General features: G+C 29.8%; 4 protein-coding genes across 4 annotated transcripts; 3 read left to right on the top strand and 1 right to left on the bottom strand. All coding sequences in view use genetic code 12, as the record gives it.

Moving 5' to 3' along the window:
• Positions 1-342: 342 nt before the first annotated feature.
• DFJ63DRAFT_322688 (general amino acid permease) lies at positions 343-2,109 on the top strand (the record flags this gene model as incomplete). Its single annotated transcript, XM_064907450.1, has 1 exon — positions 343-2,109. The coding sequence occupies one exon, from the start codon at positions 343-345 to the stop codon at positions 2,107-2,109; it is 1,767 nt and encodes a 588-aa protein (XP_064763031.1).
• Positions 2,110-4,894: 2,785 nt separating this feature from the next.
• Positions 4,895-6,241, top strand: SFP1 (zinc-coordinating transcription factor; the record flags this gene model as incomplete). The annotated part of the gene is made up of 1 exon (XM_064908182.1): positions 4,895-6,241. One exon carries the CDS (start codon positions 4,895-4,897, stop codon positions 6,239-6,241), a length of 1,347 nt encoding a protein of 448 aa, XP_064763030.1.
• A 761-nt stretch (positions 6,242-7,002) lies between these two features.
• Positions 7,003-7,815, top strand: DFJ63DRAFT_335220 (uncharacterized protein; the record flags this gene model as incomplete). The annotated part of the gene is made up of 1 exon (XM_064908181.1): positions 7,003-7,815. One exon carries the CDS (start codon positions 7,003-7,005, stop codon positions 7,813-7,815), a length of 813 nt encoding a protein of 270 aa, XP_064763029.1.
• A 291-nt stretch (positions 7,816-8,106) lies between these two features.
• Positions 8,107-11,835, bottom strand: DFJ63DRAFT_313011 (uncharacterized protein; the record flags this gene model as incomplete). The annotated part of the gene is made up of 1 exon (XM_064906094.1): positions 8,107-11,835. One exon carries the CDS (start codon positions 11,833-11,835, stop codon positions 8,107-8,109), a length of 3,729 nt encoding a protein of 1,242 aa, XP_064763028.1.
• Positions 11,836-17,996: the final 6,161 nt, after the last annotated feature.

The following is a 17,996-nucleotide window of genomic DNA, read 5'->3' as shown; positions in this document are numbered from 1 at the left end:
ACAGATATATAACTGTCAAAAAATAATCTATCCAATTTAGACTTCTACTGATAAGGAACGACTAAGCACTTACAATAAGTAATTGTATGTATGAAGAAGGATAAAGGGTTTGAATTTGATAAAGATTAGAAGAAAGTTGTATTAAAAAGAGGCGCTATACATATAATTTCCCTCATATCATTGTCATATTTTGAACGATTAAGGATTGTTTTGGTAGACAATGGGTGATTTCCTGATATTTATATTAGTTAGTGGATTTTTCCCTTAGAAATTTTTCAACTTGATTATTATTGTTAATTAATTCAACTATTTCTCTTTCCATAAGCAAAATAACAAAAAGAGATGCCAGAAAAGGAATTAGAGTATCTTAGAACTAAAGAAGCTGCCATTGGTGATGATTCATCTATCGATAAAAATGGTGGTGTTTATATCGATACCTTCGATCAAAAGCCAGAATTGAAAGGATTTGCTAAAATCATTGATGGTTTCAAAAGAGCAGATGCTGGTGAGTTAGGCCTTGATCCAAATTTAAGTGATATTCAAAAGATTGCTATTATGACGGCCAATTCTCCCCTTTCAAGATCTCTTAAGAGTAGACATTTGCAAATGATTGCTATTGGTGGTGCCATTGGTACTGGTCTTTTCATTGGTTCGGGTTCTACATTAGGTACTGGTGGTCCAGCTGGGGTTATTATTGCTTATGCTATTATTGGAACTATGATTTATTGTACCGTTCAATCCTTAGGTGAGTTGGCTGTTACTTTCCCTGTATCTGGTGCTTTCATTACTTATAATTCAAGATTCATTGATCCATCTTGGGGTTTTACAATGGCTTGGAATTATGCTATGGGTTGGTTAATTGTTTTACCATTAGAATTGGTGGCTGCTGCCATTACGATTAAATATTGGGATGCAACTACAAATTCGGCTGCATTTGTGATTATCTTTTATGTTATTATTTGTTCCATTAATTTATTTGGAGTTAGAGGTTATGGTGAAGCTGAATTCATCTTTTCATTAGTTAAAGTATTAGCCATTCTCGGTTATATTATCTTGGGTATAGTTTTAGTCGCAGGAGGTGGTCCAAAAGGGGGATATATCGGAGGTAAATATTTCAAAAATCCAGGTGCTTTTGCTAATGGGTTTAAAGGAGTTTGTTCAGTATTTGTTACTGCAGCATTTGCATTTGGTGGTACTGAATTATGTGGTTTAGCTGCTGCTGAAACTGACAATCCTAGAAAAGCAGTTCCAAAAGCTACTAAACAAGTATTTTGGAGAATTGCTTTATTCTATATTATATCTTTAACTTTAGTTGGTTTATTAGTGCCATATAATGATCCAAGATTACTCGTTAATGGTCCTGTTGATGCTGCTGCTTCACCTTTTGTGCTTTCTATTGTTGATGCTGGTATTTCAGGATTACCATCAGTTATGAATGTTGTCATTATGATTTCTGTGTTGTCTGTGGGAAATTCATCAGTTTATGCTTCTTCTAGAACTTTAGCTGCTTTGGCTGTTTCAGGTCAAGCTCCAAAGATTTTAGGTTATATTGATAAAGAAGGTAGACCAATTTTTGGAATCTTACTTCAATGTACTTTTGGATTATTATGTTTCATTACTGCTTCTAATGATTCTGGAACTGTATTTGATTGGTTATTGGCTTTATCAGGTTTATCATCTTTATTCACTTGGGGTTCAATTAACATGTGTTTACTTAGATTTAGAAGGGCCTTATATGTTCAAGGTAGAACTACTGATGAAGTCGCTTTCGTGTCACAAGTTGGTGTCTATGGTGCTATTTATGGTGTTACGATTAATGTTGTGGTTTTAATTGCCCAATTCTGGATTGCGTTGTTCCCATTAGGTGGTTCACCAAATGTATCAGATTTCTTTATGGCATATTTAGGATTCCCAGTTGTTATTGTGTTTTATGTTTTCCATAAATTATGGAAAAGACAATGGAGAATATTTATTAGAGCTAAGGATATTGATATCGATACAGGTAGAAGAGAACTTGATTTAGATATTTTAAGACAAGAAATTGCTGAAGAGAAAGCATATATTGCTTCGAGACCGTTCTATTTTAGAGTTTGGAATTTTTGGTGTTAAGAAAGATATTTTATTGATTAAAATGTGTTTTAGGTTGTTACGCCATATCTTTTATAAATAATTAGTTCAATTCTTTTTAGTTTATACTGTTAATAAAAATTATTTTAATTTTATTATCCTTCTGTAGTTTTGTGTGTGGGGTCTTCCTTTTCTCTTTTGGATATATTTATTATTTCAGCCACTTTTCAGTCAAAAATGAATATAAAGGAAGGAATTCATGCCTTTGGATCCACATTCTGGAAATAACTCAAACTGATTATAAAAGCATATCAAGAATGTTATAACAACTTAGGCTTAAAGCATTCCATTTGATTTATCATGATTACGGTATAAAAGTAGAAGTAAACATAAATTTTGCAACATTTTTATGAGAGCTCGGTCAAATGCGGGCCTTTTTCATTCCAACGGTTCTCATTGGCCGAGAAGGGTTGAGAAAAATGTCGTTAAATTGATTCAATAACCAATATTTTAATAAGCATTTACGAACCTATACTTTGTGTATATATTCGTTTATAGGTCATGTTCCCTGAAAAGTTAATTTCTAATACTTTACCAAAGGCGATTAAAAACAAATGCCGATAGACGATACCGGAAAAAAAAAGATGTCACTATGAACTCTAAAAAAATATAATTAGAACAATAGATATAATTACGTTGGTAGTATGGGAAATAAAGTAATCAAGAAGATTCGAAACTGTAATGCAAAGTATATATGAATAATAGAGACTAATTTCAAAATTTGAAACAGATACCAGATCACGTTTTCTAAGGATAGAGATAAAGTTGAAATGGGGGTAGTGGGGCAATTAATATTGCCACAGCTTAAAAGTCAGAAGATAAGATTTCTAGAATTAAGTAATAATAAGGACGAGATATACATACAGTTACAGAGAAATGATGTAGTTGCTATGTCATCGTTAGATTTTTTTTGAAATTATACACAGTCCATTGTTCAAAATTTCATCTAAGTTAAAGAAAGATGTCAAATCTTTACTATTTCGATATGAGACATGGTTAAAAAAGCCCCTATTGAGAATTTCAAAAGTGATGGATGTAATGGATATGAAAGCGGAGAGAAGAGAGGATATATAAATAGATGGAATAAAAGTAAATACTTATAAACACTCGGATAAATCAAAAAAAAAGCATAATCCAAATCACAAAGTAATACGACATGAAGATAACTAAACCTCATCGACTTTTCAAGTCTGTCTGTCTTTCTACTGCATCATCTCTCTGTCTTGTGTTTACTAATTTTATTTTAATTATTTTACCCCTGCAATAACACAACGAATAAAACGTAAATATGCATAATTAATTAAATGTCACCAATAATATTTTGCTTAAATTAGGTTACATTTGAAAGTGTTATAATGGTTAATTAATTTCTTAGTGTGTACATCATCATCAACATCATCGTAAGGTCGTGTAATAATGTTCAAAAATGCGTTATGTAATTTTTCAAAAGTATTGCCCAGCCCCAGCCCATTTTTTCGGTATAACTTGCAGTAATTAACAGTTTAACAGTAAGAGATTTAGAGAGTAATGTTGTTGATATATCGAAAACCTGATTCGATAAATACATTACGTGTATGGTTACAACTATACCAAGAATTATAAAATTAAATAGGATAGATTAAACAATAAATGCTATACATATTTTTGGGTCAAAATATACTTATTGTCGTTAGATGAAATAAATAAAACAGAAATGTCAATTATTTAGCGCAATTTTTATTACTCAAAATAAAGTAGAAAATGTCAGACTATTTTGCGACATTATCAAATTTACCCGGATCAAAACATTGAAAATTAATCTACAACCATACTACTTATAGGTGATTGTATGAATTAGTTTTGATCTTGTGGTAATAATGAGTAAGAGGGATATAATTCTCAAGTCATCAGTGTTAATGAAAGGAAGAGTTAGTTGGTCATAGTTGTAGATGTAGATGTAGTTATCGAACTTTTAGAAAAATAAAAGTATCTGTCTGTCTGTCTGTCTGTTTTAATAAATTATTCAAACTGTCTGGATGATTTTGTATATTTGTCTGTCTGTCTAATTGATTGACTGTCGTATTTGATTTCAAAATTTCTGTGTCTATTATTCGATACGACATTTTTATCCCTTGTTCACAAAAAAAAAAAAATGGTATGAATTTCCCAAACTTTTTTGTATACGATTTTTATCATTAAAGGGGAATAGTTACAGAGTTACAGAGTTCATTCATTCATTTTATACTCTATTAATCAATATCATTAAAGAGACTATAAGTCCATCATCAACCTCATCATTATTCTATTATTAGACAGTGTATCATATATAGAGTTCCACTAGTCTCACTGCCACCCCTATAACTTTTTCCTACCTAATAGTAATTTCCATCCGTTTAAAACAGAGCCGTTTTTTTTCTGTGTCTAACTTCATATACCGAAAAATAATATTACTAATTTATATATTTTAAGATATATATCACTACAACAACGACATCCATCTATCATCCATCAACTGCCGATACCATCCTGTCACATCAGATCCGATATTGTAATAACCGTTACTTATCTTTATCATCCCATAGTGTTAAACCCCCCCCTCCCTTCACCATCTGATTAACCTTTTACAGTTTTATCCCCCCCAATTATTTATTATTTATTTCTTAAGTAGTATCCACAAAGAAAGAATCAACTTTCATTTCATTCTATCCGTCTTATCCATCCATCCATCGTTTACATATCATCAACTATTCCTTATACCCCTCCATATATATCCATGTTCAATACAAAGATGTTTGATGGTACAACGCCCACAGGCTCACCCGCAATAAATATACCGAGTGCAGGCTCAAATCCAGGTGATAATGGTAGTGGTGGCAATAGTAATAATTCCCAACCTATAGATATCACTTATCAAAGACAACAATCCATATTCAATAACTCTAGATTCAGAAGAGAATCCATTGCCCATTCTCATGGTATGGGTGGTGTTTCCTGGGGATCAGTTACTATTGGATCTTGGCTTAAAGATGAAGTCATGACTAATTCAGGTAATTTTGGGAATAATTTTACTCAACCACAATCTCATCAACAATCCCATCAACAACAACAACAGCAACAACAATCACAACAGAATAATCAATTCTTAACAGTTAATCAAGCTTCTAATCAAAATTTAATAAATCCAAGAAGAGGATCATTCCGTCATAATAATAATTTAGCCAGTATTTCGATGTCGCCACCATTACAAACATCTTATTTACCTGAATTAGAAGCTGATTATTGTAAGGATTATAGTTGTTGTGGAGAATTATTACCCACTTTACATGATCTTTTAAGACATTATGAAGAAGCTCATATAAGTCCATCACCACCACCTGATCATAATATAAATAGAAATAATAGAAATAGTTTTAATAACATTCATAATGTGTTAGAAACTGTATCCACTACTGATGTGTTTTTAAATAATACTAATACCAATCCTAATAATCAATCAAGTCATCCATCTCATACTAATAATTATCAATTTCAACCAAATCAATCTCATAATCAACTTCATAGTCCTCAAGCTCAACAAATTTCAAATCCAAGTTTAAATTTACATAATAATCATTATAATATTCAACCTCAAGCTTTAAATGCTAATCCATCAAATACCTTACATAATAATAATAGTCATATGGGTAATAATAATAATAATAATAATAGTAATTCAAATAATACTAATCCAAGTCAATTACATCAACAGCAACAACAACAATCACCAATCATGAACTCTCCAAGTTCAGGTACTCCAATGGAAGAAGATGATGGTATGTATATTGATGATCCTGCTCGTCATCTTTATGTCATGGAGAGTGATGAACATAAACCATTCAAATGTCCTGTAATTGGATGTGATAAAAATTATAAAAATCAAAATGGTTTGAAATATCATCGATTACATGGTCATCAAGGTCAAACTTTAAAAGAAAATCCCGATGGTACCATCTCTGTCATTGATCCTGAATCAAATGCTCCATATCTTGATGGAGCCGCCATGGAAAAAGATAAACCTTATCGTTGTGAAGTTTGTGGTAAAAGATATAAAAATCTTAATGGTTTGAAATATCATAGAGGTCATACTACTCATTGATTACTTATTCTTGTTGTTGTGTTAACTTTTTGTTTTGTCATCTTGCATTATTACTTATTATCATTTTATCATATCATTCTTTTATTATTATTAATTTTCCTTAATTATTGTTTTATTATATTTTTATTAGGTCTGGGAGGTTTATTCTTTATTTTATTTTATCTTATTTTTGTTTTACTATTATTTCTACAACTACTATTTCCACCACTTCTCCAAACGGAAGAGATTTTGTCATAGATCCTTTAGTCATTAATGTGATACTTCAGTATACTCATTATTAAAAAGGGTTCCACTTGTTATTATATATACATATTTATACCTACATTTATATCTTATATAATCTTCTGTTAAGTATTATTATTTATCTATTTATTATTTTTTATAGTGGTTAATGCTAGCCTAGTTAGTGTTAACTTCTACTTTTGCTATCTACCTTGATAGTATTTAATCTCATCTCTGTTAATGATATGTTTAGACTTGATTCATAATTGTAGTTTTTAGTGTGATTAGTTTAACTTTTCACAGCCTAAAAATAAATCATGTTCTCCACAAAAATTTAAGGAGAGAAAGCAAAAATGCAACTTAAATCAAAATCAAAACATCACCAACCACACCATCATACAACACCATCAACATCATCAACAATGATAACGTTATACTTGCTATACAAATACGGCAGACGGTTAATAGAGCTCGTGGGACTCACTACTTTAACAGTAACAAGAACAGCGTTATTTGGTCTGACGTTCTTCTTCACGTATATGGTGATATTATTACCACTTTCAATCATAACTTATGTCAAATTTTATAACACATTGATACCTTATGCCAGTCCCAGGATTCCCATTCATTATAAACCAAATCTGATATATGATTACGATTTATCAAGTGATTTGATTCATTTACAGTCTAATTTGCCTCGAAAATTTAAATTTGATCCTTTATTAGATTATAAAGTTTCTTTAAACTTTGAAATCCTTTGTGATACCGTCAAGAAGGGAGACGTGTATCAGAACTCATATAGCATCATCAATGATCAAAGTGAACCCCTTTTCGATCACGAATTCTACGTTGATTGTGATTCAAGGTATATCTATAATAATAATAATGATCTCGTTCCTTATAATTTACGATTTTGGGTGCCTCCCATGGTTGTCAATATCAAGAGAAGTATTGGATTTCAATTATCGAATTATAGATTGAATGGGAAGACCTTACCTTCAACATTCGAATCGTTTCAAATCTTGATTGATAAATCATTCATCATTGTTCAAGATTCTTCATTTATAGAATTTGAAATTGTTTATACTGGATTTAGATATTATTTGGTAAAGCACTATTACAAATGTTTATTTATAGGAGTATTGGTGTTCTGGTCTATAAGTTGTTCAACAAGTTTCCTTACTTCAATGTATTTACTGACGAAATATGCTCGACCATTAATACAAGATCCTCAAGCTCAAAATAATACCGATCATCATTCTGATGATGATTATGATGAAACTGAAGAGATTGAAACTGAGAGTGAAGAAACTGAATTTAGACAACGATTCAGCAATGAAAGTACTACGTAATAGTTAGAAATATATTTATAATGCCGTTTTAATTCGTTTATTAATTTATATAAAACAAAACAATCGTAGATAATAAATAAAATTAAAATAAATCTTAGGAAAAGGAATGGAGAAATTAATGAAACGTAATGTGTATAATTGTATAATGTATTAATGAAACCAAAAGTAAAATGAATAGAAATAAACAAAGGAATGTAATAGAAACTGCTTGTTTGACCGTTTTAATATGCAGATATGATATGAAATGAAATTAAATGAAATAAATAGAAATAAAAATAAAGTGTGAATGGACTAACTGGCATTCAATAATTTAAGTTCATTAGAACTATCAACTGATAAGAATGGAATGATCTTTTTGAAATAAATGAATTCATTAATACTTGAAAGATCTTGATTGAATTGATCAACTTCAATTCTCTTATTCAAGAATAATTTAAATTCTTCAATTAATAAATTCAATTCATTAAGACTTCTTCCTAAATTAACCAATTTAATGATCTTACTACTGTCCTTTCTGGAAGCAGTCGATACTTGGAAGTAATTGAATAACTCATCATATTCTAATTCAGTTTTATATGATGATGATCTATTACCACCACCAACAACAACTTCATCACCATCTTCACCAAAGTTTTCAATAAATAATTCTTCTTCATCATTAATGAAAAATTTAGATCCATAATTATCATTATTCATAAAGATGGAGATTAATGGTATACGAGGACATAATGGAAAATAACTAATCTTAGGTTGTTGATAATTAATTGGTTCAGATTTAGTCTTATACTTTTGTTGATTTTGATTATTTACATAAGTAAATTTTTCATTAAGTGATTCATGATCAACAATAATATCGAATTTATAAATTGGTCTGATGATTTCAGGTGGAACTCTTACTAATTCAGTAGGTTGAGCATTATAAAATGATGTATAAGATGAAGAAGACTTTGAAGATGATGATTTACCTTTAATATCAATAGTTTGAATACTCGATGATAATGATTCAGAATCAGAATCCTTAACGGAAGAAGATGTAGAATCAGTAATTGAAGTTGGAGTAGATACAAAGGACATTAAGCTTGGACTTGACGATCTTGATTTCAATGAAGAAAATGATGTTGATAATGAAGTTAAAGAAGCTGAATTTCTTGTAACTGGAGGTTCAGCTTCATTATCTGAAGATGAAGTATTATTATTATCAATATCAGCATTACCACCTTTAGAAACTTCATTTTCATCAATGGATAAAATCTTAAATAACTTTCCAATAGAACTAACAATGGAATGGTTTTTGGATTTAGACGAGGATGAAGTACTTGAATTACTAGAAATTGAATTGGAAGATGAAGAAGATCTTAATGAAATAGATGAACTCGATTTCTTACTGGTAGTGGAACTTTCATCAGTTAAAGTTGAACAAGTATAAATGGCTTCATCAAGTATTTCATAAGCATGAGTCTTTCTCAATTCACTTGATTTGAATGAAGTGGCAGTCAACATATCAGAACCAGAAGACGTTAATGGAGCTGAAGGAGTAATATCATCTTGAATAGATAAATAATAATCATTCTTACCACTGATAGGTAAAATACCAAATTTTCGATTAACTAAAGGATTATCTGGCTTATAATTCAATTCAAAATTATATTCCTCACCAGTAAGATTTTGATACTCAAGAGTGAATTTATGTAAGATCTCATAACATTTATTCAATTTCTTTTGAACTCTTTTAGTAGTTTGAATCATAATTGATGATTGATAATTATTAATTCCAATGATTCTCCAAGTTAATAAACGAAGATAGTAAGATCTAATTATTGGATTCCAATGAGTTATGAATCTTATAAAGCTTTTATTCGAAATCAAATAATTCATGAAATTAAATTTAAAACTTTCATTTAAATCAACTAACCAATGATAATGGATAGGTTTCTTATGACTCTTATTAATCTTATCATCTTTATTGAAAGCAAATTTAGATAATGATTCAGGAATCATATCCCAAATATTAAATAAAAATGATATATTCTTTAATAAGATTTGAATATGATCAGTATTTTGAATCATCATGTAATTACAACTTAACCAGAATTCCCAATCAATCAAATTATTAAAATTCTTACCTGATGATGATTGATTATTATTATTAGTGGTGGTAGTATTATTATTAGCATTATTATGATTAGAATTTAATTGGATATCATTATTATTAGTAACATGATTAATAAATTCATAAGCGATAGTAAGGATCAATCCATTCTTATTGAAATCATAAATACTAGTTTCTTGAGCAATTGAAATGAACAAAGTATCAAAATACTTAATCAACCCAATAGTAATGATATCATCATCATCTTTACTGGCATGAATGACATCTCTTAAAGTTTTAAAGATTTTAATTAATGAATTATAATAAATATCAGTTTGCTTAATTGGAATGTTTGATGGAGGAGGGGGAGGCGGAGGAGCCAAAGTTGGACCACCAGATGGCGATGGATTTGGTAATGGAGGAGATAATCTTGAGGATGAAGATTTCATATTGGTTGGATTCAAAGGTGAAGATATGGACATTTGTTGTTGGAATTTTGAATTATTATTTGATATTCTTGAGATTGACATTTGGAAAATATGAAATATATGACTTATAATCACATTAAAACCAGGACAATTCAACAATACTCTGAAATCAACTGGTTCGACTTGACTTTGACGAGTGATTTGAGCACTTACAATTGTTAAATAATGTCTAAAGAATGAATTGAAAACATTAGAATCACAATTACACCATCTTCTAACCCAACTTCCATTAGGATCTTTAATACCATTAACAGGATGTTTTGGAGGTGGAGTACAATTAAACATAATCTTTTGACCTTTCATAGCTAAATTTGAGATCCCTTTAAAATCAATTAAATAATGCAAATGAGTTGGGAAGATAGAATATAATTGTTGGATTAATTCTTGATTATCAGAATCAGTATCATCTAATAATTTCACCGTATTTTCAAACATGATTTGTTTAACATTCAATAAAAATAAAAGAGCATTACTAACATTTGGTAATTTGAAAAAACTATAAGCAAATATTTTCCCAATGAATGCTGATACTGATAATGATAAATTCTTTAAATTTGACATTCTCTCGATGGAATAATCCAAAGTCATCACCAATAAATTCTCATATTCTTTATACATATCCACATCGACATAATTCCATTCATCTCTAGATACGATTCTTGATATACATTCAAGGTAAGCATTTCTATCACTGGCGGGAATGGAAGAATATAAAATAGGAAATGGTGGAGCAGTATGAGAAGTTGATGCAGGAGTAGTTGCTGGAGAAGATGGTTGAGGTGAGTTTCGATTATTACTATCACTATTTGAAGTGGTTGAAGTTTTAGAAGTCATGGTTAAATTTCCAATCAATGAATACCACCATTTAATTAATATCGATACTATCACTGTATTTAAACTTTTATAAATTTGAGAATGTTTGGAGAAATAAATATCAAGATTATTATTTGATCTCAAGAATGGTAATAATGAAGTTCTTAAAATATTTCCTTTTAATGATGGACTTGTAGTTGAATGATTATATTTCTTTGAATTGAACTTATTTAATTCATTTTCCAACTTTTTAAATTGTTTTAATAAAGATTTGATTAACTTATCATTCTCTGGTGATGAATTATTATTAGTATTGACATGATTATGATTAGAATTATTATTAAGATTAGTATTATTATGCAAAAGGTTTAATGAAGATGACGATGATGGAGAAGAAGTCATAGGAGATCTACCAACTGGCAGTGGAGTACTGACAGCTCTTAACATTGAAGTTGAAAGTGGTGGAGGAGGAGGAGTTAACAGAGCAAATCTTGTATTTGAATTTGAAGAAGAAATTGATCTTATAGGAGGAGTTTGACTTCTTATATTTCCATTGTAATTGGTTTCTGATGTATTTGATGATGGTTTTTTATAATTAAGACTTGAAGCTTTAGCTAGTACTTTTGCCATAATGGATTATTGATGATTATGGTAAAGAAGTAAAAGAAAAATATGACAAGTAACAAAAAAGTAATATTGATATAATTTTTTATGAGATATATTTTATTATGCTTATAATAATTTGTTATGCTTATTCAATAAGTGAATGGATGGGCAAACAAGAAGTATGATTAACAGATTAGATGACAAATTTTGGATACTTTTTGAAAAAGATTTGATATGATATAATAAAATAGTGATAAATAATGTCTGTTAAATAAAATGTTGCTAATATTATTAACGGAATTTGCAAAAGTGTAAAAATTAACGATAACGAAAGGAAATTAATGGACTAAAACAACAATAAGCGAAGTAGTCGACAAACCGGAAAGTGAAACTATAATGATGATGAAGATGAAGATGAAGATGCACAAGATAGATAGATAAATAGACGTTTGATGAAATATTATCTATATGGTACGATTGTAGATTAATTAGTAACACTTATAGTTATGATAAAATTTTCTTGACGGTACCTTTTTCACTGTTATGAGGATGAAACACGGGATTCACAAAGAAAGAACAACCTAGATGAATGGGATAAATGATGATATAAAACGATTAAAATTGGTGCAGTTGGAACAATAGCAACAATGATAACACAAAAATCTCACTGAAACGAAGTGGTTGCTATTTTTGACGATAGGTAAGATTCAATCTACAAGGAGATAGAGAGAGACGGTGGGAGGAAATGATAGGATAGGATAGGATGGAAAGGTGATGGAGATGATTGATTAATCGATTGAATGAACAGTGATAGGAATGAACGAATGTGGTGGGGAAGTATTGGCTGAGTTTGTTGTTATTATTGTTGTTGTTGCCTTTTTAAAAATCTGTTAAAAATAGATTTTTAGTATGTTATGATTTGCAGGGAGAGGGAGTGGATGAGCGTGTGGTGACTGAGTGGTGAATGTAACTTTTATGCGAAATTTTGGTTACACCCTTACAGAAAAAGAAGCTTCACTAAATGTCCCTGATAAAATGTTAGTTAGATGTGATATTGATTTGAGAACACAACTATAAGGAAGAAGAGGATCAAGAAGAAACAAATCAGAAGAACAAGAACAAGAAGAAGAAGAAGTGATGGAAATAGAAATAGAAGGAATTATAAAATAAAAATAATCAAAATCAATTCCATTCTATTCCATTACCACAGAACATGAAATAGAGACAAACAAACAGCCAAAAATAATCCGAATTAGTGAGACCTTAATTAAAATAAAAAATTTAACACATAAATTTACCAATGTGATTGGATTTTTACCGGTAATTATTATTATACGTAGTTAGATTGTTCGGTATAGTGATGATCATAAATGTATAATAATAATAATAATGCAAGAATATAACAATATACATCATATTGTATGATTATTATAAGACAATTATAATTACACTCTTAGAGATAGTAACCAAGTGATGATGAACCCACTTCGTTTCTGTGTGGTGGTGAAGATGATTTGTTTAATTTGGTATAATAATACATCTACAAGGAGGTGTTTCTACTCCTCTACCTACCAAAGTAACACATATCTATTTAAGCTCAATAGACTGTAAGTTAAGGTTTTTATATATATTTGATTGAAATTTCAGCAACCATAACAAAAAAGGCTAATTAGTTTAGGGAAACAAACAATTTAAGGAATGTAAAAGAATGAGATGAGACTCATACACTAAATTTCATATGTAAGTAAAGTAAGGCTAAAGTAAAATAACAACGTATCCACTAAACTTTATCATACAATTGTACATACTACATTGATTTAGAAATGGATAAATATGATATCATCAATAATCATATAACTTTGTCATATCAACTCATCTCATTCAACCATTCATCTCATCTCATCTCATCTCTGAATCGATATAATTTGTCCTTAATGGAATTATACTGAGATTTCTTTTCTTTTTTTTTTTTATAGCTCCCTCACTAAAAATTGAATCGTCGTTATTTATTTGTTTGTTGACTCGTCCCATCCCATCCCATCCCACTCATCTTATGCCATCAATTTCTCACTAATTTACTTTGTTCTGTCAGTAACAGAAAGAAAAACAGAACAATAAATAAAAATTAGTGAGAGAGAGATTTTAACACAAAGTCATAATTTTCTCATTGTTGAACCCCTTGTGTAAATGTGTGTCCTAATTAGTGCCCCCTTAACCACAAAAAGACAGCCACCTACACACAAATAGATAAATTAATAAACAATCCACACAATTATTATTCTTTACGGATAAACTGGGAACAAACATCATGTTATGACACCACAAACATATACTATTAACCCATCATGTTCCCCCAACTTCTGTTCTATATCTTAAATCTTGAATCATTGCCTTATTTCTTTCCTATTTCTCTCTCTCTCTAATCTTCAATCGAGATCGACAATCTTTAAGATTTTATGGAGAACAATAGACACTCCTCGCTCTCCCTATAAAAAATTATTTAAAGCCCAAAAGTTTTATGTTTAATATTTTTCGATTTCGATTTCGATTTCGATTTCGTAATTCTCTATATACTACCACAGTTAATTACAGTTTACTTGGCTTATTCGTCGCTTTCACTTGACCTTAGTTTCTTCCCCAATCTTTTACTATTCAAACAATGCAAGTGAATCTTCTCAATCGCATTTATAATCCCCATCCCCCACCTCGTGCTCATTCTTTATTTTTTTCAGCTAATCTTACTTTTAGTCAAAACATTGTTAGATTAACATTAATTTCAGTTTAAATAATGTATCCTAAAGCATACAATACTTAATGTACTGTAACGTAATATAAAGCCCATAATATATTGAACATGAAATTTTCGAGTCTATTTCGATTTTCTGCATCTAATCTGTAAGTTTGGAGAGAATCTGCAAAAAACAAAAACACATCAATTTTTGATCTTCATTTTTACACATTGACGTTTTTACAGATTAGATTGTCTTCAGCAATCACATGACGGTTACTTTTCACTTATTTCTCGATTATGGCACTCTCGACGATATTCTTTAACTAGAGTTTCGGCTCTTACGTTAGAGGATGTTGTCGGTGTCGTACGGGATTTGCAGTGAAAAGTTCAAAATATAGGTCATTTAACATATCCTTATATCTTTAGTCTTTCACAGACTGTTTTTTCAATATCTTGTCTTATCTTCTTTACAACTTTTTTTCTAATTTCGAGGTTTTTGTCTATGTAATTATGTAGTTTTCTATATAGTTATGTAGTACTTTTTTCCTCACTTCTCGACGTTTATTGGTCCTTAATATACAGATAAAAAAAAAAAAAAATCACACTTTTCGGTTGTTTGCAGTCAAGATATTTAACCTAACCCCTTCATAAAAGACTAAATCAAATGTATTAGTAGTAAACTAAATGGATCTGAAGCAAAATTTCATCTAGATCAAATATCTACTATATTTACCTAGTACCACCTTACTATAGACCTAAGCTTCAATCAATGTTTGGCCATATTACTATTTATCCCATTTTAAGTTTACTCCTAGATCTAGAGTAAATCTGTACTAACGAAAGTGGAACCATTGTTAATACTTTCAATTACTTTCTAGGTTTCAAACTTACTAACCTTTTTTATTGTTTTGGGAAGATTACCACATACTTAAAAGTGAGAATGAAAGTCGATAATGGGACTGAGTTTCTGATACTAACTATTTTGAATGATTATAGGAACAACTTATTAACAATGACCTTGACGGTCATTTTTAGTGAAAGACCAATTTACCTATCTTCCAGCGTTTCGAGAACTACTGTTAATTGGCTCCATTTTTAGTATTTAATTTTAATATATATTATTATTTATTATTATTGTTACTATGCTTTACATGTACGTTTGTATCTAATCTATACTAAGCTCCGATGATGGCGATTTAATCATACTAGAATCAGCACTCACCTCCTTAACATCATTATCGTTATGTGATAAATGATTTAAAAGTTGTTCACTGATAGGATCATGCTTTACTGAAGATTCTAGTTTTGAAATTTGTTCATCTCTATCTTCAATATCCTTCAACAATTCCTCTTTCCTCTCAGATAGTGTCTTTATTTCATTACTCTTTGTTTCATTTTCACTCTTAATACTAATTAAATCATGCTTGAATTTATCCAAGGCAGTATTGACTTCTTCAAGTTCTTGCTCTTTAGTAACCACTTGAGCTTCAAATTCATGAAATCTACTATTGATACTATCGATATTCATAGCGAATTTCTTATATATATCAAATTCTTTATTCTTATCGTGGTCACCATCATCTTTATTTTCATCTTGAGGTGCGGCTATGCCTTTGATTTTAAGGAATTGATTGAATAATTGATTCACTTTTTCTTGAGAATCTGCTTTTAAGGAATCTATTTGTGTATCTTTTTGTTTGATTTCATCTTGTAATTGTTTAATTTCAGCTTTAATATCGGATAATTCTTTCTCTTTAATGGAGAGGTTCTCCTCATGGGTTGAAGTTAATGTATCAAATTCTTGTTGTAATAATTTATATTTAGTTTCTAATTCTTCAAAATCATCAGAATTAGAAGATTCTTTTAATTTAGTTTCATATTCTTCTTTAGTTGATTCAATAGATGCTTTCAACTCAGTGATTTCCTTATTTTGATCGGATTCCTTCTTAGTAGCTATTTCTAATTCAGCTTTCACTTCATTTATTTCATTCTTTAAAGTAGTTACTTCAGTTTTATATTCCTCTATAAGTTTATCAGAACTTTCTTTAAGTGAATCATATTCTTCTCCCTTAGCTTTCAATCTAGTAATAGTATCACTTAAGACAGCGGCTTTAGTTTCATTGATTTTAGTTACAGTGGCTAATTCATTTAACTTTTCAGCTAATTCAACCTTTATCTTTTCATGCTCATCCTGTAACTCATTATACTCAATGGTTAAATCTGACATATCAACAACTAAATCGTCGTGCTCATCTTTCAACTTATTAAACTCAGCTTCATGTTTTGATTTTAATTCATCCAAATCATCTTCTAAATGTTGTAATTCTTCTATTTTCTCATTCAAATTATCTGTCAAAGTTTCAATCTCACTCTCTTGACCACGATTAGTATCTTCAAAATCAGCAATCTTGTTTCTTAAATCATCATTAGTAAGTTTAAACTCATCCAATTCTTGATTCAAAACTTCCAATTCTTTCAACTTCTGTTCATATTCATCCTTACCAACCGTATCAATTTCAGAATTAAGTTGTTTGGTCAATTCTGCAATCTTCTTCTTATGGAATTGACTTGATTTTTCTCTTTCTTCCTTACGAACTCTTCTAATATCCGCTTCATGTTGTTTTATGGCTAATTCATTAACACCACTAGCTGCCACCAGTTGGGATATTAATTTATTCAATTGGTCTTCCTTAGTAGAGATCTTGGCATCATATTTCTCTATCAATTCTTGTTTTTCTTCGGAATGAGTGTCTTTTAATTGTTTGATATGAGATTCATGATCAGATTTGGTTTTTTCAAGTTCAGTTTTGAGTGATGCAAGTTGTTGAGTTAATTGTTCGATTTGAGCAATCTTCTCATTAAATATTTCAGGTGTGAATTGTTTATCATTATAAAATTCTTTAAGTTTGGTAAGTTTATCTTCAATATCGGAAATGTTTTTATCTTTGGCTTCAATGGCAGATTCATGGGATTTAATAGTTTCTTGTAACTTAGATTCCAAGGTTTGATATTTTTCTTGTTCGGCCGTTATTTGATTGTCTTTATTCAATAATTCACCTTCATGATTATTCTTAAGGACATCTAAATCAACTGCGTATTGTTTATTCAACTCATCTATTTCCTTTTGCTTATTATTAAATTCAGTAGTTAACTTTTCAATAGAAAGTTTATCCTTGGTTGCTTCTTGTTTCAAATTTTCAACCTCATTTTCTAAACGTGCAACATTACCAGCTTGTTCTTCAATAGTTTCTTTACACGATAAAGTTTCGAGACGAGCTTTTTCAGCTTGTTTCTTTTTCTTAACAAGTTGCTCTTCTAATTCTTCAGCTTTCTTAAACAATAATTCATCAGATTCTTTGATTTGAATTATAAAATTATCATTCTCAACGGATAACAATTTATTTGTAGCTTCCAATTCAGATACTTTATTATCCTTCTCATCTATTATTTTATT

This window comes from Scheffersomyces coipomensis, assembly GCF_036884675.1.
Source record: "Scheffersomyces coipomensis strain NRRL Y-17651 chromosome Unknown DFJ63scaffold_3, whole genome shotgun sequence".
Taxonomy (NCBI): domain Eukaryota; kingdom Fungi; phylum Ascomycota; class Pichiomycetes; order Serinales; family Debaryomycetaceae; genus Scheffersomyces; species Scheffersomyces coipomensis.
This window is presented reverse-complemented; position numbering and strand designations above follow the sequence as displayed.